The 23,186-nt window shown below is 40.5% G+C and overlaps 1 protein-coding gene across 4 annotated transcripts in view; it reads right to left on the reverse strand.

Moving 5' to 3' along the window:
- The window catches only part of EYA2 (EYA transcriptional coactivator and phosphatase 2), a 270,278-nt gene that overhangs the window by 80,744 nt on the left and 166,348 nt on the right, over positions 1-23,186 (reverse strand). For all 4 annotated transcript variants that reach the window (XM_069243467.1, XM_069243465.1, XM_069243468.1 and 1 more), the window contains exon 6: positions 800-867. In XM_069243467.1, coding sequence (XP_069099568.1) covers positions 800-867 — 68 coding nt within the window. The remainder of the gene's footprint in view (positions 1-799; positions 868-23,186) is intronic.

Raw genomic sequence — 23,186 nt, forward strand, 5'->3', positions numbered from 1 at the left:
GAGCATGTGTTTCATTACTCATGAAATTCCTTTAATATACATGATGAGGGAAGAATCCAGGAATCAGAGGGTGGGAGACACCACAGAGTTCCTCTAATATCCACTAGTTAGTAAGTCCGGTGGACTAATCACATTTCTCATTTAAATCTCTCCTGTGGTTAAGTAGTTCTAAAGCCTTAATATCATGCAATCCTTTGGCAGAGCTACACTTACAATCATCAACTGGGAGGAAATTGAATACTTTAAAATTGAATATCAACTGTGGGCAGGGATTTCAATATTACAAGTTCTATAACCACAATCTCAGGAAAAAACTCCTCTTTTCTAAATGTATCTTTCTGAAAATATGAAAATAATGTGTTCCATCAATGGAATGAGGCCAGCTAAACAGTGGCAGCCGTACAAGTGTCTTAACTGCAAGACAATATTTACCAAATCCAGTGGACACTAATATTCCAGAGGAACTAACACATGCTTGATGATGATCCCTTCATAAGTTTGTTTCAGACTGAACTGAAACATTAGGAGATTCAGGAGCCTAAGGAAGGTGGCGCCACAGAAATTTATTAAACCTTAAAGTATGAATGCAAAGAATGAAATGTAATATTCTAACACCACATATACACCTGATGTGTATAAAATATGTGTGCCTAGGGGTGTTTATAAAAGTGTAGCGCACTAAACAAATGAATCCTGTCACTTCCTCACTCATTAACTCGCTCACTCACAATATACTAATTTACCTTTAAAGAACTGTAATTGGCAACAGTGTTTAGGAGAACAATTTGACAGCGCTTACCTGATGCACAGTGCTAAATCCAGGCGAACTGGTTAGACCGTTGGATCCTTGATACAGTCCTGTTGTACCTAAAAAACCAACATACATTTCATATATGTTATTTTCTGGAAATTAAACAAAAAAATCCAGTCAAATTCTGTGGACATACATGCATGCTTACTGTGTGGTGCATCACTTGTTCACATTTTATGTATTTAAAGAAGCTAAAGATACTGATAAAAAGTAGAGATTCTCTTAAATCATGAGGAGCTAGCATTCCAATTGTAATATTGGAAGACACAGGGCTAGATATCTCGAGGTGAAATTATGTTGACTCACATAGTACTCTAAAATAAAATCGTGTCATGCCTATAAAAGGCTGCTGCCTTCAAAGCATAGATATCACAGTGTCCCTCTACTGCTTACTGACTGGTAGTGTTTGTACCTCTTAGGCCATGTTCTCTCAGTGTCTTGATGCTCCTTGCATTAGTTTCTGATTCACCTACTGATGAGCACCTCTATGGCCCCATCAACACTCCCCTCCTCTTTTCCATCTACTCTGCCTTTCGTAGTAACAGCATCTCATTCTCCAGATTCTTGTGTCTTCTCTTTTCTGAAACCACATAAATATTCTTCACACCTTTCGTCATCTCTCCCCACAGACTTCCGGCAGGGCGCTTACTTGCCTCTAGCTTAACTCCAGCAAAGAGGATAATCTGCATCCTGTTATCCTCTGCTAACTTCTATGACTAACGTAACATCCTTCTCTCCTGCCGCACTACAACCTCTCGCCCTGTTAGCACTTTTGACACAAAAGATGGCAACAGCATGTTTCTGGAGTCGTTTAGCACTTCCCTCTCTACTACTGCCAACAGCCACATGCTTCGCTCACTGTCATTCTTCTACACTTCAAAACCTACGACATTGGGCATAAACAAACTTTACTACTGCAATTACTTCCTAAACATTTGTCCACAATACACATTTTCTTGTTGACAAGATTATCAAATTCACTAAATGTACTAGCAGTACACACTTCAACCTCTCTAGATGCACCCACAATACTCAGAGCTGGCACTAGCTTGAATGGCTACTCCCAAATCACAGGTTACTCTATATACCCCTTATAGTTGTTTTACAGTTGTTTGAAGTTAATCCATGGTGCCTCCTTTACCAGTCATATCTTTTGCTGTTATTTACCAAGTACAAGTCAATCACCGTCAGTCTCCAGCTTACTGCAAAGCCCATCAAAATTTCTCTCTTTTGAGATACTAGTCTCGCTTCCCAAGAACACTCTTCCTAGTGAACCTGCAAACGAACCCACCATTTCCGTATTTGCATCTACAGTGCACGTGCACCTCTCTGTTCTTTAAATCCTACACAGCTAAGTCATCTAGGTGATAACCTTCTTCCTTTACTGCCTGCTTCCCCTGCTCCTGGTTCTCAACCATCTATAATTGTATATTATCACTTGTACAAATACGACTGGCATGTCAAGTAATGTCTGGATTGCCCCAGATCGTCAATCATCTTCAAAATCAGTGGATCTTGGCATTATTCGACCAACCATGGTGGGCCTGGTTTTCAGACGATGTACGGCATTTTAAATGATAGTCTGGCAAAAGGTATTTTATTGTACATTAGTTATGTTGCTATAAGATGACAAACCTCTGTTGTCACTAGTCATGAATGTCATGTTAAAAATGTTGTCACCCATTAAAAAACCTCTGCAGCAAGGGCAAATCAAGGAAAAATAAGAACCTTGTAGAAATGCAACTTACAATCTAAATGCCTGCCTACGCATATTGACATTCGGTAGCACATAAAGTTAATTAATATTAGCATTTGCGTTGGGATGCTGTCAAGTGCGAAGCTAATGTGAAACTTGGCTGGTTGTCAATAACTGCAATTATTTGTCTGCTTCCCAACGCCTGTGGAATGATTGTTCGTCGAAACTACGGATGAAGAATATGTCTGTGAATAGCATTAGTAGGCTGGCAACCACAATCTGCCATGGGACATGTTGTAACAACAGTCCAATACTGCAGAAGGCAAGTGCGTGGATAGGTCCGAACCTCTGCATCAGTGCTCGGGGATTCCCGTTCGTCCCATAACCAAAGGTTTCGAGATAAGGGACCCAGTGATGCATTTTATTTATGGGTCTGGCCTTTACCCATGAGAGTTGTTCTATGGCAGCAGCAAATCAGCTCCACATTGTGGAAGGGTAGCGAGAAATTGCCTGTGGTAACACAACACTTCGGGAAATCGCCTGCCCTGCCTGGGCCGAGGTCCACCTTACAGTCAACAGCCAAGAGAAGCTCTTTGGCAGGTCCAAATAACTGAGTCACTAAAAGCCAGCCCCAAATCTATAGATTAGCAGCACATAGCACAGCAGAGCGGGGAAGGAAACGGGACTACATGGAGCCAGTTAGGGTTTATCCTAAGCGTGATCAGGCTCTCTTCTCTAAACAGAGCACGTAATTTGATATAAACTCAAACATGCACTTGTCACATTCCAGCTGTACATGAACTTACTTCCAGGACTATTATTTGTTTGGATTGCTCATTCTACACGTATAATTAAAGGTAGTCAGTCAGTCTACCCTTCCTTATCACTTATGAACGGGGCAAAGCTTTTCAGATGAAAAACACGATTAAATGTGTGTTTCTATTAAAGGGCAATCTATTTGTGGCAGCTCTTCTTATCTGACATTTATGAGTTGGTGTGAGAGGTGTGCTAGGTGTTCCATAAGCAATGTCTTTCACAAGGTCGTCGGGAATCAGGGTTCAGTAGACTGTAGAACTTTACTTACCGAACATAGGCCCTGATCACATGTTGTGTGGAGTGGTCTCTAAACAGAGAATACCACCCACAGGATTATGAGATTTATACGGAACAAGAGGGCACAGGGTCAATCCAAATCCTTATCAACCCACATTTTCCAAAAGCTGAAAACATGGAAGAGGGTGGAAAGGGGCCTCAAAGTGGAAAATTACATTGGGGATTGGGAATTAGAGCTGACGCCCCTTATGTTATTCCCTATTCCAGGCCCAAGACCCATTGATAGCTGGTAAATCCAGTGGAGATACTGGCTGGAATCAGTTTCTGAGGGCTCAGTACTACCACCTACCAGCCATCTTGGAATGGGGGCTTTAACAGAATCTATTGCTGGTCTTCTTTGAACAAATCAAACAACCGCATTTATGGTGAGCTTCAAATAATCCAAAAATCAGATTGAATATCACAGAATTAAATTATATGAAGATAATTTAAAATCAATAACTAAAACCTCTAAAGAAATAGTAGAGGGGATCAAAGAAGACTGTGACCACGTAGCAGTTTAAGATTTTACTCTCTGAGGCAAAATTAATATACTACTATGAGCAATCTATGGAAAATAAGCCATAAAAACAACTGGAAAAGGATTTTAATTTTCTTGATAGAGTTCTGAAGATTTTCTGTGGGGAGCTGTAAAAAGATCAATGTGACTGAATCATAAACCAAACCTTCTGTTATCACGTGTAAAGTAAATTACAACAAGTTTTAACAGAATCACCATTGTAATTATATATTGAAAAATGAAATGTTATGTGAAATAGGAATATTGGTTCCATTGCTTTGACAGTTCGTGAGAATAAGTAAAGTACCTGGACCCACTGAAAAGCCAACACTACAACATCTGCTGTGGATACCTAAATCTCTGGATATTAGGAAGAATTAAAGTATTTTTAGGCATATGTACTAAGAAGACTTTTTACATTTATTATTGACAATAATTTTTTCTTGCTTTTATGTTCAACATAATACACGTTTAGATAGATTTGGCAATGTTCGCGCCTGCTTTGTGCAGGTACTAGGCAGTAAAGAGGATACGATTGGAACAGAGGCCACAGTTAAATCAGATGTTATTCGCAGACACGAATAACATCTTCTTCTATCCACTGTGCTAAAACATTAACTTCATGTGTGCATGATATGCATATAACACTCCTGCTAAAACTAGAATTTTTTAAGGTTAACCCTCTAGTATTGACTACACCTGTTATTGATCTGTGCATAACACAAGTACGTGCGACCTTGATAAAAACTTGCAACACCCATGAAACTCTTATCAGTATGAAAAGTCTACTTTGACAGACGTGTGAAAACATTTGTTTCCCAAAGCGAGTTTCTGTGATGGAGGCTACTCTGTTCCCCCCAACAATGTAAAGAATGTAAATCACCAGAACATTAGTACAGGTAATCCTTTAGAGGTCAATTCAGGAGGCAAAACGAACCCTTTTAGGCAAAATGATGACACTGCCCCTTCGTTTACATTACAGCATCGACCACTTTAGTGACACTTAAGAGGAGGGCTCTGACTCTGTACTTGATTCTCCATGCCAAGAACCCATACTTTTCAAATTCATGATGGTCGAAATTATTTCCTTAAAATTTGACTCCTGTCTATGAGGCATGGGAAGCTCTATTTCTCTTGTTTTAGTGATTAGATCTTCTGCGTTCCATTCAAAAGCAAGAAATAAATGACTCCCAGAGTCTTCCCTTGTAGCCCTTTCTCCAAAGATCCAGTTATTTGTTTTTATTTTAAGACCCTGGATTAACTATGGAATGGACAGCTGAACAAACCCCATTACGCCAAGTGGAGTCACAAAGCGTTTGCAGTGAGAAATAAACCTTGTGCCAAAAAGAAACAAGACTGGGCTATGGTCCTCTTACTAATTGGCCCCCACATGTAGCCTTGTGCATACTGTGCAGGGAGGGTAGCAAACAATCTATTTTAATGCAGACTTCCTTGGAATGTTGAACTCTGACACATAATCCAGTTTCCCACCTTAGCTGCTATTTAAAGAACTATGATTGTGATTTATGATGCCATCTGTGGATGGAGATTAATAAATAACGCTGTAAATATGTTATGCTGCATTTGTGAGCGGTGGATAGTCAATGGATGGTTGGAAAATACTTGTATGTATTTATATGCTCCTGGCATTCATGCTGATACAAGCGTATAGTATATAGGTCGAAATATGTGCCATGAGAATCAGCTGTTCTGGAACACTAAGCAGAACTGCCAAAAGGCTTGGAGTAAATGTTACTATCGCATAGCCTGGCAAGAGGACACATTTACTTCAACTCAGAAGCTCATATTTGTCCAGCTCCAGTAGTGCTGCATCTCTAGCATGACTAAACAACAACCAAACTATAGTTTTAGTTTAGATTCTCCGTGTATTTTCTTTTTAATAACATTGGCGTGACCTCTAAAACCATCTCATTACATTTGTTGTTCTATATGTGACATTGGTTTTGGTATTAGCTTTATATGTATATAAAATAAACATGTCAGCTGTTACTGCTGAAGACAGTGTAAAAACAATATTTTAACACCTAGGACCAGATGTACGACCTTTTGTTTTGCGACTCGCAATTTTGAGATCTGTTTGGGAATCGCAAATTTCAAGTCGCAAAACAAAATGTCCAACATTGTTAAGTACACTGCTTGTGTTTTCCAGTGGCGTAGCAAATTACTTATCTCATCAATATTCATGAGGAAGGTCCCAATTTGAGACCCCCTTGAGAATGGCCGCATTCACAGGGATGGTGGCCTATAGGGACAGCAGGCCACCATGTTTGTGACTGCTTTTTAAATAAAGCAGTTTTGTTTTAAATGCAGCCCGTTTTCCCTAAAGGAAAGTGGGATGCATTTCAAACAAAAAACGTGAACGTTTTTTTCTTTTCATTTTTGCAGAGTAGGCAGTGGTCTGTGAGCCCACTAACAGCTCTGAAATTTTTTTTTTGCTTCCATTCACAAAGAGAAGGGCTCCCTTGGGGTCCCCCTTCCCGTTTACAATGGGTTAAGACCAATTTGAAATTGGTGTTAGCTGCAATTGTTTTGCGACTGCACAGAACAATCAAACATACCACTGTGACTCGCAGTTAGAAAGGGACACCCTTGGAACGCCCCTTCCTAGTTGCGACTCGCAAACCCTTTTTACAATTCTGTAAATAGATTACTGAATTGCAAAATTGAGTTTGCACATTAGGAAATGCTTTTTGCTTTTTTCTTGTTGCAAAGAAAAAAGTTTGTACATCTGGCCCTTAGTTCCTACTGGTCTGTTAGACAGGCATGCAAAAGCTTAAGATGTGGATCCAGGATATGGACTGTGTTAGTGACCGGCAATAAACATCTCTCTATCTCAGTCAAAAAAAGTGAAAGCTGAAAAGGGAAGTGTATGTTACAGATGGTAAAATCCTCTGTCTGATCATTGTGGCATTTATAAGACAGCTGACTTGACTCAAAAATGCATACTAGATCATGGTTGTACATATTGCCATAATAAGAGGCGTCAAAAGTAGTATCTCCCAAGCAGCATCTCAACATTTTGGAAGGTAGGGAATCTCTTTTCTTCTCTGAGAAGGAAAAAGGCTCAGAACGAATGTTTGAATGTAGGATGGGATGCGTGTAATGCGAGATGCTCATTCTTACATTGAAAACTGATTGCAGATAAATATTTTATTGTTGTATGTGCATGGAAATGGCATATGCACTACTCAAATTCCAGGTGGCATTGTATTACTTCACCTACTTCCACTTGTGGATTGTATAAAATATATACTCCCAATGTGGATTTACAGAATGGCCATACTCATTAATTTTATATAGGGACTTATTTGCATTTTAGACATGCAAGTAAGTGCATTTAACACAGACTAGTTTGGCACGATGAGAAATATAAGAACCACTATTCCCCAGTTAACTGAGATGCTAGGCTTGGTTGATGTGTGGAGAACAGTTAATTCACAAGCTAGAAGTGATAGGTTTTACTCCTCTCCCCACCATCAATATTCTCACAAAATCTGTTGTGGTCTCTATCACAAAGATTGATGATGACAAATCACCAGTATGTCTTCAGACAAAGCATACAGAAAGGGTCAAAAATCAATCTCAATAAAATGTCCTCAAGCTTTTTTATCTGGGAAGATTTTATTAGTTATTTAGGTCCCAAATTAAGGAATATATTGATGTTAATACTCGGTCTACTACTGCCTTTGTAGTATGGAAGATTTTAAGAGATTTTACACGGGGATAACAATCATTCTCCTGTGGAAAAACTTTTAACATTATTGAATTTAACTGGTGTCAAAAATTGCAAGCACTGATACAATACCACTGCCACCTGATTCAGAAATGTTGTAATCAATAAAGCGCTAATCTATGACCGAGTAATAAGGCATAAGCGCATGCGAATGGCCTAACTATGGAAAAAGTGATAGGTCCAGACCTCACACCTTCTGGGGTATTCAATTAAATCGGAATCGAAATCGTTTTGACTTTTGAATAGTGTCATTTCTAGTAGTACGTTCTGGGAAACATGGCAGAAAGCTACCATTAGAGGTTCATTTAAAAAGGTAAACCTCTTAAATTGCAAGTCGTTCGACTCTTGTACCTGCATAATGTTGATCTCAAAATGTTTTCCTGTGAATTGCTGCTGTTTTAGGCATTTGGGGTCGTCAACTCAAAAATGCATATGTCCCAGGAAAGGAACCAGCTCCCCAGACAAACCTGGTCATTAGGCTTATTGGCCACACATAGACATTGTATTAACAACATTTTTCTGGGTCTTGTGGGGGTTTCTATGGAATTTTATGGGAAAAATGAAAATCAATTCTGCATTTAAATTAGCCGGCAGCTCGCATGTTGGTTAATGGTGTCCCCTCATTCCAAAGAGTCACCCTTGGTGCCTTCTCTCACTACGTCTTATGCAATTTCTAGGGAGCCAATATTCGGACAAATGGTGGAGAATATCTTAACAGTTGTATGCGCAAAGTGTTCTGTCATTGTTACACATATGCCTGGACATTGCTCTGTACACTACGCACCTGGCTAAAATTCTGACTATTGTTAATGAAAGTGTAAACAAGTGTGGCCATTTGAAGGGTTACATGTTGAATCATTCTATACCCCTGATTTGAATACCTGAGATAATGCAATTAGAAGACCTACAGGTTTCTTTATCTGTGAAATGCCTCAATGCAATGCTCACAAATTTTACATTTAATTACAATATCACCTACATGTTCAGAACTTTTCTCAGGAGTGGGGCAGCCTATCAATACCTTTGCCATGTCGAACTGATATGATTAAAATGATAGTTTTATGTAAATGTCTTTGCTATTTTGATCACTCCTTCTACTAGGACCGAAGGGCTTCTTTAAGAAATACAAGATTTGGGAAATAAGCCTTTTGTGATTATAGACTACTACACCTGCCTTTGTGAGAGCTCGGTCCTTCTATACTAGATGTTGTACGACTGAGCCATGCTTGGAAATAACTTAATATAGCTCATATATATAGCTCCTGTGGAAATTTCTATGAACTAGCAGTGGTCGTGTAGCCTTTAAATTCAGTGAGCCTATATCATTGAAGGAAATTGCATTTAAATCAATCTTACTTTTTCTAAGGGCTGGACTGAAATAAAAAGTATCTCAAACTTCCACTGTTCACACAACCACTATGTCATGGGATCAGCCTCAACGTCCTGAAATCTGTGATGATTCATACTGCATACTGTACAAGAAACAGAATATCTAGAACATTGGTGGTGTTTGTCTTGGGATCTAACTTTCTCATTCAAATGTTTAAAAATAGACCTTCAAACCTTGATTTGTAAAATGTATTGATGCTAGATTACTTTACGCAACACCCACAAGTTCATGACTATCTATAGAAAACCTCCTGTATTAATTTCATGCTAAAGAAAAATTATGCAATGATTGCAGAATTGTATACCAGTTGTAGAGATGAAACACAACAACTTCCTTAATTGGAGATAGAAATTGGTAAAATGTGTTGGGTATCCCACATTATCTAATATAATTTACAGAGGTGCTTCAAGACTTGCATTCACTTATGCCACCAAACCCCTTTAATTCTCAAGATTACCACACACTCTTTGATTTGAGCTCCATCCAAATAGGGAAATAAAATACATTTTCTTGGGGGGAATGCTATCTGTGTGCTGGCCTGCTAGCTCACAACAGACATTGTATATTCGAGACTTGTCCTGCAGTTCAGGAATACTGGTCATCCACTTATACAGGACTGACATCCATAATCGTTTGTCAAATTATAAGCAACTTGAATAGAATTTGCATATCCATTCTCACTGGACATAAAGTTTATACCCAAGTACAATTACCAAGAATGTGATTGGCAGGCAATTGAAAGTAAAGGTGCACTCTTATTTTGGGTTTGATGAAAGGTGTTCAATGAAACATCAATTTGCAATAGCACACTGAAGTTCAAGGAAAGTCTATGATTTGATTTTACTTTAAACATAACACCCATTTGTCTTGTTGATATATTTAAGATTAATGCACAATAAGAGTCCAAGCAGTTGGAATCAATGAACTCTCAAGTAATTCCATTTATACCACCTAACTGAGTCTCTGAACACTTTGACATGATATAAAACATTGATGCTTCTCTGCTCTTTCAAACATAGTGATTCACAGGTTCTCAAGAATAATACTTTCTTGCCTTTTAATTTCCAGTTACATTTTCCACAGGACCGTTTAGTGTTAATCTACTGTCTGCATACTTTGAACAGAAAAGCACTGCCCATACCAAGTGAGGAATGTTATAGTAGTAGCGGAACATCAATAGGGCCAGCCTGCCAAGAAATCAAGCTCTATATTAATCCATCATCCCTGTGCTGTTTGTGACCACTCAACATTGTTGTAAATAAATTGTTGAAGAAGTATCATGTGGTATTATCCTGCTCCATAAGCAGAATACGAACACATGAAATGTCAAAAACTTTGAACCTGAACTGCAGATATCAATTAAACAAAAACACTTAGAATAGGAAAAATACCCTTTGGCAACTGACCACATAACCGATTTTAACACGATTCCCACCCATATTCCATCAACAGACTCCTACGCTGCTGAGAAAATAGAGGGAGCTTGAGGAGTGGAAACATGTCTCTGGTGAATATGTTTTTTTTAGTTACTGCCTCTGTTTTTTGTGACTGTTTAGACCAGAGGAGACAGCAGCATGGGTACCAAACAGCCAACCAGTAGAAGCAACTGCTACCACTGCGTACTACGTGTTAACGAGTGTTGCTGATGCATCCTACAACACAATAAAAGAGCTCAATACTGCAGTATAGTATGCGGAGAAGTAAATGGCTGATGAAAATGTGACATAATGTAATGTAGTAATCGTTTAGCCTGATTGCAACCAAAGGGCATTTCTGTGCCTCTTTCTCTGCCTGTGCATGTTCTGGTGATATCACCAGACATACATGCACTTTGGAAGCTTGAATAGTCTGGTTGTAATAAAAAGAAACACCAAATGGAGATTTTGGTTGTACTGCTGATAATCAAGCCCGATAATATCGAAATACAAGAATACTGTGAACAGAATATCAACGGCCAAAATATTGAAAGGTAGGTGCAAAAAAGGAAGTATAGATTTACTATTACTAAGTTCATATCTATGTACCTTGAAGATATGTATATATCACCAAGGTACATATGTGTTAAGATAGGCATAGAAAATATATACTTACCTTTCGTTAATTCATTATTTGCATGCTGGATATTCTGGATTTGATATTCATGGTGCACACTGGAGATTCTTTTGCCTTGTATTTGAAAACATGTCATTTTATTTCACAGATCTAAATCGAACTAGAAGGAAATTTGATGAAGTGGATATCTGGCAAAATTAGGCAAACTGATAAATAGGTTAAAAACACTATTTAAAATTATATGACTACGTAACTTGGTATGACTCCATCCTTACAAACTGACAACCTCAGAGGGTCGAAAAGGGACTATGCATCGAGAATGGACTCTTCTTCTCTGGACAAGGTTGGATGATCTCATGGGGTTAGTAGTGCTCGCATTCCTGATTGTTTCATGTCCTCTAAGTTTTAACTAAACTATAAAGGTGCCATTTAATTTGTAAAACAGAAAATTGTCCTTTCACTCAGTCCTTTCTGTTCTTCTTCATCCTTTATAACACTCGATGGCACAGATTTTCAATTGTCTCAATTCAGATGAATACACTCAACAAGGTTACCTTGACTAAAAGCAAGACCTTTGCTGAATTGGAAGGATTTCTTTTTTAGTACTTAGTGTCATGATCTCTTACTAAAAATTCACCTGCGTACTTGGAAATGGAAAAGAAATCCATCTTGCAAAGGTTCTTTTGTCCCTAATTGATATCTTAAATGAAGCAGGTCAGATTTCCAAAGCAGCCTCCAATGAATAGAGGGTGGAGGGAGGTACAACCCAAACGCTTGGAGGCAAATTGCTTACAATGGTCACAGCAGACAAAACAGCTCTTGCAAACCTGAAAACAATACGGATGGGAATTTTCCATCTTCCAGACTTGTCAACACAAGTGATCCATCATATTAAGTATGTCTGTCTATGGGTAAGATATACTTCCAAGTAAGCCTAGTGTGGAAGGTGTCAATATTTTATATGTGCTACCTTACCCTTATACTTTTTATACATGATGATTTCTCATAATTATACATGATGGGCGGCTTTCCTGCATTAGTCTAGGCACATCTATGAACTTTTTAGAGGAGTCTGGGACACTACAGTTAATGAAATAATAACAAATCTAAACATCTGCATACATCAGGTATTTCTTGTCAGGTCTTGTTGTGACCAGAGTTTAGCGTCGTCATGGCCCATTAACACACCAGTAATGAGACCATGCTTTGACTTATTTGCGGACTTTGTTACGATTTCTTTACTTTCCACAGCCTATCAGCAATGTCCTGCCAACTGATGAACAGTACTGTGCTCAGGGTTTCTATTCAAACTCTTCAAATCCTCAGTTCCCTTTTACATGCACATTTTTACTTTTTTGTAAATCTTCCACACTTTTTGCGTTTCTCCGTTGGCACCTTTCACCTCATTGCTTCATCATCTAAACATGGGTACACTACAGCAGCCTAATATACTTTGGGGTTGATTCACAAAGGTTACTTACACATTTGAGTAAAATACACTTTATTAGGTAAACTATTTTTTGGCTATTCACAAAATCTCAGTGTAAATTTACTGTCCAAAGGAATAATTCACTCCAAAAGTGTAACTTACACTAGGAGTTTGTGATGACCAAAAAGAAGAAAAAAACTTCATCAACAGTGTAAATTACTCAAAAGTATATAGCCCTCGGGCCCTTCAGTGTGATAGAGAATTTAAATTACACTTCTAGGGTAAATTTACACTTTGATTTTGGGAATAGGCAAAAAGGTACTTAACTTACTACAGAGTGTCAATCACTCAAAAGTGTAAGTTGACTTTTTGAATGTGACCCACTGTGTTACTAGTGTTAAGAAAGTCCAGCCTATCACGACCCCCGATTGCCTCCCCCTTTCATGTACTTCATTTAATTATTCAGGTATATGACTTGCCCCGTGCATATTGCGGGGTTTATTGCCTCGGGGTATGCTTGCTCGCCTGTTTATCCTTGTATCCTCCTGTCTTTGCCAGGGGGTAATTACTGCAGCTTGTGCGTGTGCTCTTTTATAAATAGTAATTATTTTAACTGTGTTTATGTTTGCTTTGTGTTATACGGTTTCTACTTTTTATGTGTGACTATGGTACTCGAAAAAAAGTTGAACTGAATTAAAATAGTAATCTAATATTAGTTTTAATGTATTTACTTGGCCCTGTGCTAATGCCCTGAAGAGCATTCTCACATCATGTTGCCACCCAATACAACCTTTATATTGATAACACAAATAGTTTAACATTTGTGTAATCCGAATTGATTTTACAGACTACTGTGGACACATAATAGAACATTTTCTAAATGTTGCCTAATGTTTCTAATGTATGGCACTTGGCACTCTCATCTGTGAGTTTGTAGGCCTCCGGTGGCTAACATTAAATAAATGCATCTGTTTTTTTTATTTTAAACGTATGCAAGAGGCCTCTTCAAACACTTTCAACTCTCCCGTGAGCTAATGTTTCCTGCAGTAAATGCAGTCTTCTCCTGATACTTTTTCAGATCTAGAGGTCAAGTGCTCAACAAAATATCCCCCCTGCCTGCAAATCCCTGGTGCCTTGTCAAGGTCCACAACGCAGGACAGCTGCCTGCATTACCAGTGTTTATTAGGCAAGGACGCTCATAAACTCTGACATGGCTGACAACTGAAGTACTGTTCAAGCAATACCTGACCCCCTGGAGAAGGACAGACCCTCGGCCCGCAGTCCCGTGCTCTCGCGGCTGAGTGCAATGGACGTCCCATGCTCCATTTCTATTCTGGAGTGGGACTCTTTTAGGAACCGCGCTTTCCTGCACAGTATGCCTGCCACAACAGTTCTGCAGCTAGAGACTTTTCCAAATTCAAATGCTGTGCACTGCAGGCGGGCCAAACTAGTACATGGTATTTTAGTCTAAAAGAGAAAAGACAGGCATTTAGAAATAGTCTGAAACAATTCTTTAAGCCCTCAACTGATTTTAATGTAAATTGTACACTGAAAAATTAGAATGAAAATATCGGGCAATAAAAGCTTTTATGCAATCTCAAAAGTAATGAAGCCAATCAAACACGCCATGCCGCGAAAGCCAGGTCCATGATCTTAATTATATGGTGCGGCCCATTGATTCGGATACAGGAGACTTTCAAAATGAAGTCTCAATATTTTGAGTTTTGCTCTGAGTCAAATGCAGTACAATCAGATATAAAAGAGCCGCACTTTAACCAAGGGCTATGCCATTTGATATCACTATTCATTTAAATGGTTATGTTAAACTTGCAGCTGGACTGGGCGGAATTAAGCCACAGCTGTGATAATATCATGGTGGATTAATTTTACCCTAGCAAATTGGTTTAACACGAACATTCCAATCTTTTAATTCACAAACATGAGCACCTTTCCATTTGACTTTATTTCGCTCATATTTTTTCATTATTTTAGTCATCTTATCTTTTCAAATGCCGAATAATTGGGCTTGAAAAGTCGAGCAGTGACCACTGCTGTGACAGCTGACTGTCATCAAATTTGCCGTCTTTCTTTGATGAGCTTTCTGATTCTGCCTTTGAGCATCTCAGTACTTTAAGTCTTCTTTGTTTGATTGTACGTATACCTTTCAAATATAACTCAACGGGAAATTCTGTATTTCAACTGTCCATGTTAGTATAATTCCTTAACGCAAGGTTTCCAGTGCTAGCCCTTGAGGACCGAAGGCATGTCAGATTTTCGGGAGATCAACATAAGATAAATTTACGTTGGATTAATCTAAATAGAAATATTTGCGTAGTACATGGTTATCCTGAAAAAACAGCATAGATTCAGCAGGATTTTGACACAGTCGTAAAAGGCAAGAGCGAATACTGAGATTCTTGATGGCAACATATTTGATATGGTAAGGAGTCTCTTTAGGTGAGCTCTATTCCTGAAATCCCACCTTGTTTTCTTCCTTTATCATCTCTATAGTGCCATGTACCTTTAAGATCATTCAGCAGTGAGGCCTGGATTTACAAACACTTCGGGGGTCATTACGAGTTCGGTCGATGGTTTTTACCATCCGCTGAACTTCCAACGGGGAGGACAAAGCAGACAGTGAACATTGCAATGGTGCTGACCAGAGGGCCCCTGCACTGCTTATGCCAAGTGCATGGGCAGTGGAGGGGTCCCTGCACCTGTTCTCTGCTAGCATTTTCATGGCAGTGGTACTGCCACGAAACCTCTGGCGGAGAAGGGGGTCGTAATCCCCAGGGCAGCGCTGCGAGCAGCACTGCCCTGGTGAATTAGAACCACCTCCAGACCACCAGGGTTGTATAGTGGTGGTCTATAGACCACCACACTCGTAATCACCCCCTTTGTGTTGTATCTGCGCTACTTTTTTTAACGTAGACCTGAAGCAACGAGTTGTTATGGAATTTACAATCCAACACAAATTTGGATCTGTGTAGCACCGTAACCCAAAGTAATACAAAGGTGTACAATCAAAGCGCTACCTTGCATTATTTTGTGTCAAGAGGATGTCCATGGGTTGTGCATGGGCGATTCTATGCACTGACCTATGGGTTTTGATGCAAATCCAAATCTAAAAAGAACTGTAGACAGGGATTTGTGCCATAACCCAATGCCTCAAGATGGGCGTAATGAGGAGAAATGGATGTAAATCAGGGCCTGAGTTTATTGCTTTAAATTTAGGGACTGATTTAGATCTTGGCGGAGGGGTTACTCCGTCGCAACGGTGACAGATATCCCACCCACCTAAATCTAAGTACCAATGTGTCCGATGCGATTTATATTTCGACAAATGGATATTCGTCACCATTGTGACGGAGTAACCCCTCCACCGAGATCTTAATCAGGCCCTTAAACACATTTGACACGATTTTGGTTCTTTGCGATAAGACCTTTCTTGTGTAAACCATGGAAGTTAGAGAGAGAAATATCACAAGGAGAGCAGCAAGATGTCAATGTATGAGTTCCTTAAAACTTAACAAAACAAACATATCTCAACCTCAGTGGTATTCGGTGTGCTCAGGGGAGATAATGCGGGGCACGCAATTGTTTAATGTGACATTTTATGATGCTTCTGGCAGAGACACTAAAATTCCTTTCCAGTTATGACATTTTTGCTTTTTTGCAAATTCCCTCTCTTGGGACTCTTTTCCTTACGAGATAATTTCTCATAATTCACATGCAGGGGGCAGAGCAGCATTTGCGTAAAAGCACCGAAGGCTGTGATCAGGCTCTATAAGGTAATATTACTTTAACCTTCCCTAGATTAAATATGCTGGCCTTGGGGTAAGTAATTCAAAAGCGAAATAAATCACAACACATTATTTTATATTTTTATTAAAAAAGAATTCAAATAAATGAAACTCGTTTTAATTAAATTAGCCCTTAACACTAATAGTATGCATTACCATTCTTTAACTAGAAACACAAGCAGCAATAAAAAACAATTAGCACTCATACGAAATAAGTACAAATGATATTAATTAATTCTTCTATAAACTCCTGATTGTTACAAGCATAGTCTGACATTAGAATGTTGCCCTAATAAGAATATTATGTCACTACTAGCATGTAATCAGTTATTAAAGGCTAGTACGGACACAAGTGTGGTGCTGCTGAGTGTGTGTGTCGTCCTTTCTCTTTCCTTGTGTAATCTCACCTGTGGAATGACCTTCTGGTTACAATAGTAGCTGCATCATGGAGTAAATTGAAAAATTGTAACCCAATTGTTTCTGGGCTGAATGTCTGAAACTCAGGCTGTAAGTCTGAGAAATACTGTGTGAAATGCATGCACTCTATACACTTCAGGGGCATAAAAACAGGTTCTCAGCTTAGTACTGTCCAGCGCAACCCATCTTGATACCATCCCAGACCTTACCGCTCTCAAGCTAGGATGTTTGGCAAGCTTATGGATTATTGCCTTACCTCCTTCTGCTGTCTTGCTGCCTCATCCGACGCCAATCCCACTCAAAGGACATCGTCAACAGGCTGGGGCCATCAAAGTCAACACTTGTTCCTATACTTGTTTTTGTGGGCTTGCCATCTTTCATCGGTTCGAGGCCTTCACTCTTTGTCGCTTCCAACTCGTGCCTCACAGTTCTGCAGCACCAATGAATGTGGTAAGCACGCCTTCATTAAATAATATGAGGATAGGGATTTGAATGGTGCGACTAGTGTATCAAGGCAAGCTGCTTGGTTTCCACTCTTGGATTTGTAATCCTGATTTTTACTTTGAGAAACAAGCTCCAAACCCAAGATTCCAAAGAATAAAACAGAAAATGATGCACTTTCCACACATTGCTTTGGAAACTAATACGATTTTGTAAGTGAGCATGGCTGGGGCACAGTCCTCTTATTATAATAAACAATATACACACAATTGAGAACTAAAAAGGTTACTTCTCGACACCCTGGAGTTTCATGAACTCACAAAGCTGTTCCACCTGTTGCCTTGGGCCTCTATATCACCACAAAATACCTGTGTGACGTGGTATATCTTAAAATGTACATTAGAATTAGAAACAAGGATTGTACTATTTTAAAAATGAACGTTTTCCTGTTTTAGATCCTTATTTTTTGTTCCTTTTGTCTTTCATTGATACATCCTTTCTTTTTTCCCTTCCATCTTTGAACATTAATGTTTTAAACCAAATCTCTCTGCATTACCAGTGTTAGAAGACACAAAGCGACATGGGGCAGAACGGCTGGTGGCACTGGGACAAAGATATCGCCTGGTGGTTCCTTGAAAATGAGATGATTCTCATATCCAACCAACTGAAACAGAAATCTTCAGTGTTTTGTCCATTCTTATGATTACTTATTAATTCCCTGATCTCCATTGTTTTAGGTAGGCGGGTCTGGCAGGTGCTGTGTAGCTGGACTTCTTTAATTTGAAATGAAGAGTACCGAAACTTCACAGCACTTGTGCAATACTTTTATTGGGAGAGTTTCAGCACTTCTGAGTTGAAACAGGTACTCTGGGGAAGTGAATGTATATTTGCAGGCAATGGTGAACTCACAAAAGATAGATAAGATGTGCAACTATCTTGCACGCCCTTTTTTTTTAACTGTTTTGCCATGCAGGCTGCCATGAGCCCCTCTTTATTCTCATCATCTCACATCATTTCCTCTCCCACCCTGTAGTTACATCAGAAGGCTCCGACTTACTACAAAAAGATATTTCATTTGTGGAAGACGCAACATACAAGACTGAAAGATGCCCAGTTGCAAACTTGTACTGCATGCTAGCGAACTGTTTCTAATTTTTCCATTATCTGAAGTTCGTTCGTTACTAAAAGTGCTCCTTGTTGTGTGAACTACTTGTGTTCTGGTCTCCTAAGTGGTAGGGTTCCCTCATTTGCACTGCCCATCCGAGGGCACTCATTTTATCATTAAGATTTTAAAGATGGAGGAAGGTAGTTTACAGTGCTCTACCTTCTTCGTGCCCTCGTGTTTGTACCCACTTGTATTTTTGCGCAGATACAACACATTATAAGCGATCACATCCCATCTCTGATTTTGCATGTTCTTTACATGGAAATGGGTAAGAGAAAAAGACAGCCATTAAGTGGCTGAATTGCACAAATATGAAACAAGAAAACCTGCTATCAATCTTGGGTCTGACCAAATTGTGTGATACTTGGCAAAAAAAAAATCACCAAGCCTTCTTTTCCTTCATTATCAAACGACAGCACCTTCCCTTATGTGCGTTCTGCACCTGAGCTGTACATTAACCTCTTGTGTTTAATAGACTATAACAGTGGTTTCCAACCTTTTGTCTTCTGTGGACCTCCCACTGTATCATTACTGGAACCTGAGGACCCCCACTGAATCATTATTGGAATCCGGGGACCCCCCACTGAGTCATTACTAAAAGCTGGTTACCTAATCTGTTAATATTATTTTATTTTCTAAGCAGACACTGCTCCCTGGTTTGGCAGGGGGCACAACTGCAGTGGTAACATCATCCACTGATGGCAAAAAAAACCTCTGAGGTGCCACATGTAGGGTGCACTTGACAACTAAGTTCACTAAAGGCATTGTCATTAGGGAGGGGCAGAGAAAATGATTGCTTCTATAATAATGTTTAAAAAATCACTACTAATTTCTTTCTATGCAAATCTATAATCCGCTGAACTAAAGTGAAACGCTTCTGCATATTAAACAATTAGAACCTTATTTGAATTTTATAGAGACTTTATCGCATTTTACATGATGTTTGCAGCATGAGATCTATGCAAAACATTTTCATGTTCTGACCCCTGCACGGGACCTTAGATCCAAGTCAGAACCATGGCTCGTTTCTGGCTCGACCCTCCCTACCAATGTGTTGGCTCGCCCAACTCAGCATGGCAGTGTTACCAGCCGGAATGTTCCAAGTAGTTTTCTAAAGGTAGGTGGCTCTTCTTGCGTGGTGTTAAATTTCCAAGCACTCGGCCCAGCGGGACCTGAGCCCTGGGAATCCATCGCTCGTTATAATTGCCCATAATTCGGGATTTGTGTGTGGTGCACAACCTCCTCCCGTTTAGAAGGTTGACCTGCACTGAAAGATCGGAACAATCTGCCCTCTTTGTTCCGGGCCATGACAGGGGCTCGCGCAGACCCTCGTTTAATATTCGAAGGGGGATTATCTGATTATCTCACAAGACAGAAATGCCGCCCCCTCAGCCGTGTGTGGTACGTACTCCCCGGCCGCTCTCCCATTAGATATTTATATGTGTAAATACAAACATGGGCCCGGGTTGTAATGGCGGCATGCGGCCATGACGTCTTCTGTAAATAATCTGAATAGATGTTGTGCTGCTGCTGTGTGGGAAGGAACCTTTCATTATAATGTAAAAAGTGAGACGTGAACCCCGGGAAGGGGGGCCCTCCCTGGGCTTGCCGCGGCGCTGAGTGCAGGGGCTGCCGCCATGGTCTTAGACTGCGACTAATGCAAACCATCTGTGGAGCCGGGAGCTCGCGAGGCCGACGCGCACTTTTTATTGCTTTATTTTATTTAGAGAAAACCAACCGAGGAGCGAGGTGCGGGCAGAACGCTGCCTTCTCTCCGCCAAAGAATTTACGTCAGGGCCGGAGTTCAGTGACGCTTTACTTCACGTAACATTGTGCTGTATTTCGGTGTAGTCTCTTAAAATGATGATAGCAGCTGCTAACTCCACTTATCAGCCCGATCAGCGAGGCCGAGAATCTTGTATGGTTACACATCAGAGCTGTGTTATGTGATGTGATCTTGACTGTCTGCTTCACATACCGCTAGGTTCATTTATAAACAGGAACGCTGCTGTCCCTGGTGCAGCAGGTGCAGTGGCACCGGGGTCCCGAGGCCTTAGGGGCCTAGTGAATCCTGCTTATTGTTGTATTTTACTACTGACAAGCAGTCACAGGGGCCCACTTGCCTTGTTTGCACCCGCGCCCATGGGCACCCTTGTTATTTATGCCACTGCTTAACAACATTCAGTTTCATACCGGTTTGTACAGTGGAGCTACGAAATGTTGCTGTGGCCACTGGAATTCCAAGATTCGCAGTAAAACCACAGAACCTGGAAATACTGCTGTGGGGACTATAGCAGGTGAAAGCAGTGTAGCCTCTGGGGGAGGAGTTAAGGGTGAGGAAAATTGGTTTTCAGGGACATAATTATTGTTCTCGTGAATCTTCACTGATCAGTAAACCCTGGTAATGTTTCACACCTGGAGACTGAGTTAACGGTAATGGGCATAATGCAAACCGCTCTGGTACAGGGGTGCTGACAGATTTTCAACCCAAGGCGAATGAATATCTGTGAGACCTGGAGGTCTCAGGGGAGCCTCCTCACAATCTGCGGTGGGCGCCCATCATTCTACATAACACCACTGAGGCCTGCCCTGCTATTGTGATCTCAGGCACCAGGCCTCTTGCAGAGTGCTGCAGTCACTACTAACTGGGGCAGCGGGTTCCATGGCGTCACCTGGTGACTCCGAACTGTGGCTGCTCCCTGCCTAGGAGCCTTTCCCTGTTCCCACTCTCCCTGAGGCCACCTGCAGCAAGTCTGGTAGGACAGGGGGTAGAAAGGACAGAGGCAGCTTGGAGGAAGAACAACCGGTGCCCCAATAGAGCCATTGGATTAAATCAAACCTCGGTTTCCCCTCGGCTGGTTCCTTCTTTGTGGATTGTATTGTAATCACTATTGAGAACAAAATATCAAAACGGATGGTTAAACACAATAAATAAAAGCAATCCCTGTGAAGTTACAGAATAAAGGGCTGTTTTATTATGACTAAATGCATATAAAATGCATTAATGCACTTGGACAAGGGCTTGCTCAACAGCTACATAGGAGGAGGGCCTAAGAAATGACTCCCTGCATCCTGGGAGTACTGGGAGTCTCCATCGAAGGAGCTATGTCAAAAAACTAAGGTATCAGCGAACCCTAAACTTTACAGGTGCTTTGAAGGTGACCGACAGCCAAAAGGGGAAGGAGTACATCTTTGCAACCTCCTCAACTACATATCAGGCATTCCCAAAATCTTGACATTGCCAATAAAGGTTACAATTCTATTTGTTTAGCAGAGTTTGCTTTCAGTTCAGAATACAACATCGTGCCTGAATTATATTTATTTTAGCGCTTTCCACAGGTTTTTAACCGGCCCCTCGACTGTCCGCCTTTATGTCCCTACAGTCTAAGAGCCATAATCATGAGTGACCATACATTAAATGTTCTTCTTGAGAAAAGTTCATGCAAAGATCCGCACAAAGTTTTCCACCTCTGCTTTTAAATTGCACTTAAGTGCAAAGGATAGATTCTGATTCGTTGAATCAGGATCTGCAGGTATTCAACTCATACTGATGGGACGTCTTACAACTGTTGAAATCCACCAGGTGGCTGGATTTTCTGCAGTCACAAATTCAGGGGTGGGAAAATGGAGCTCCCAGGAGGATGATGTGAATGCCAAATAGTGTCAAAAGATTCCCACACGCTAAATGTTCAAGCACACCAATTAAAATGACAGCAAATGTACATTAAGATTTGTGAACTTTCTGCAACCATCCGATATTTTCTGAGGTAAATAAACAAAAAAAAACAAGGGGAATATATCCATCTATAAATTTATTTCCAGCATTGCGTTTGGTGTCTATGGTCGGATTGGGTTTTGCAGGTTTATGCCTGACAAGCTGTTTTTTTCATAGATTTCCTGATCTCCTTCTGGTGGGGTTTGTAAATTCCCAAAGACAAGGTGGGCGCGTACATACAACTCCACCAGCAGGGGGCAACAGACAGCGGCATATTTTTCTGGGTATTTGTGCGGTGCCACCGGCGAAACTGTCTTTTTCCCTCTGTGGCGCCAATAATCCTTGCACACGACTAACCCTTTGGGGGGGAAGCGTGCCTTTACCGGGAAACACTATTTTCAACAGATGCACGACCTTTACTTTTTTCCTTCGGATTAGCAATTGCCCACTGGCGGAAATTATAAACGCAATCCATGTTAGAAAATGCTATTTTCTAGGCCCGAAAGTCAGAACGCCCTGGGCAAAATCAATGGCTAATGTGTGGTTACAGGTCAGGCAAGCTCGCCAACAGAATGGCCGAAGCCCAGAGGCGACATTTTCACCGGCTCCTTCATTATGCTTCCCATTACTGAACATAAGGGCCTGTTGCTCCCGGGCTCGAGGCGTATTGTCTCTGCCACCCCTCCATTGTCAGTGGGTCGCCCCACAAAATTACCACGTCAGTGATTTATATACAAATTAGTCCGGGCCCTTGGGCCAATCAGACCCACTGTTAGGCAACCGTGTCCAATCTGCCGTGCTTTTCTCTGTCTGGCGCACTTTTATAATGTACGGAAAGTAAACGTTATGTCATAAATCGTAGCACTTCGCACGTCGACCCAGATGATAGTTTAAAAAACAC

This window comes from Pleurodeles waltl, chromosome 7, assembly GCF_031143425.1.
Source record: "Pleurodeles waltl isolate 20211129_DDA chromosome 7, aPleWal1.hap1.20221129, whole genome shotgun sequence".
Classification (NCBI taxonomy): domain Eukaryota; kingdom Metazoa; phylum Chordata; class Amphibia; order Caudata; family Salamandridae; genus Pleurodeles; species Pleurodeles waltl.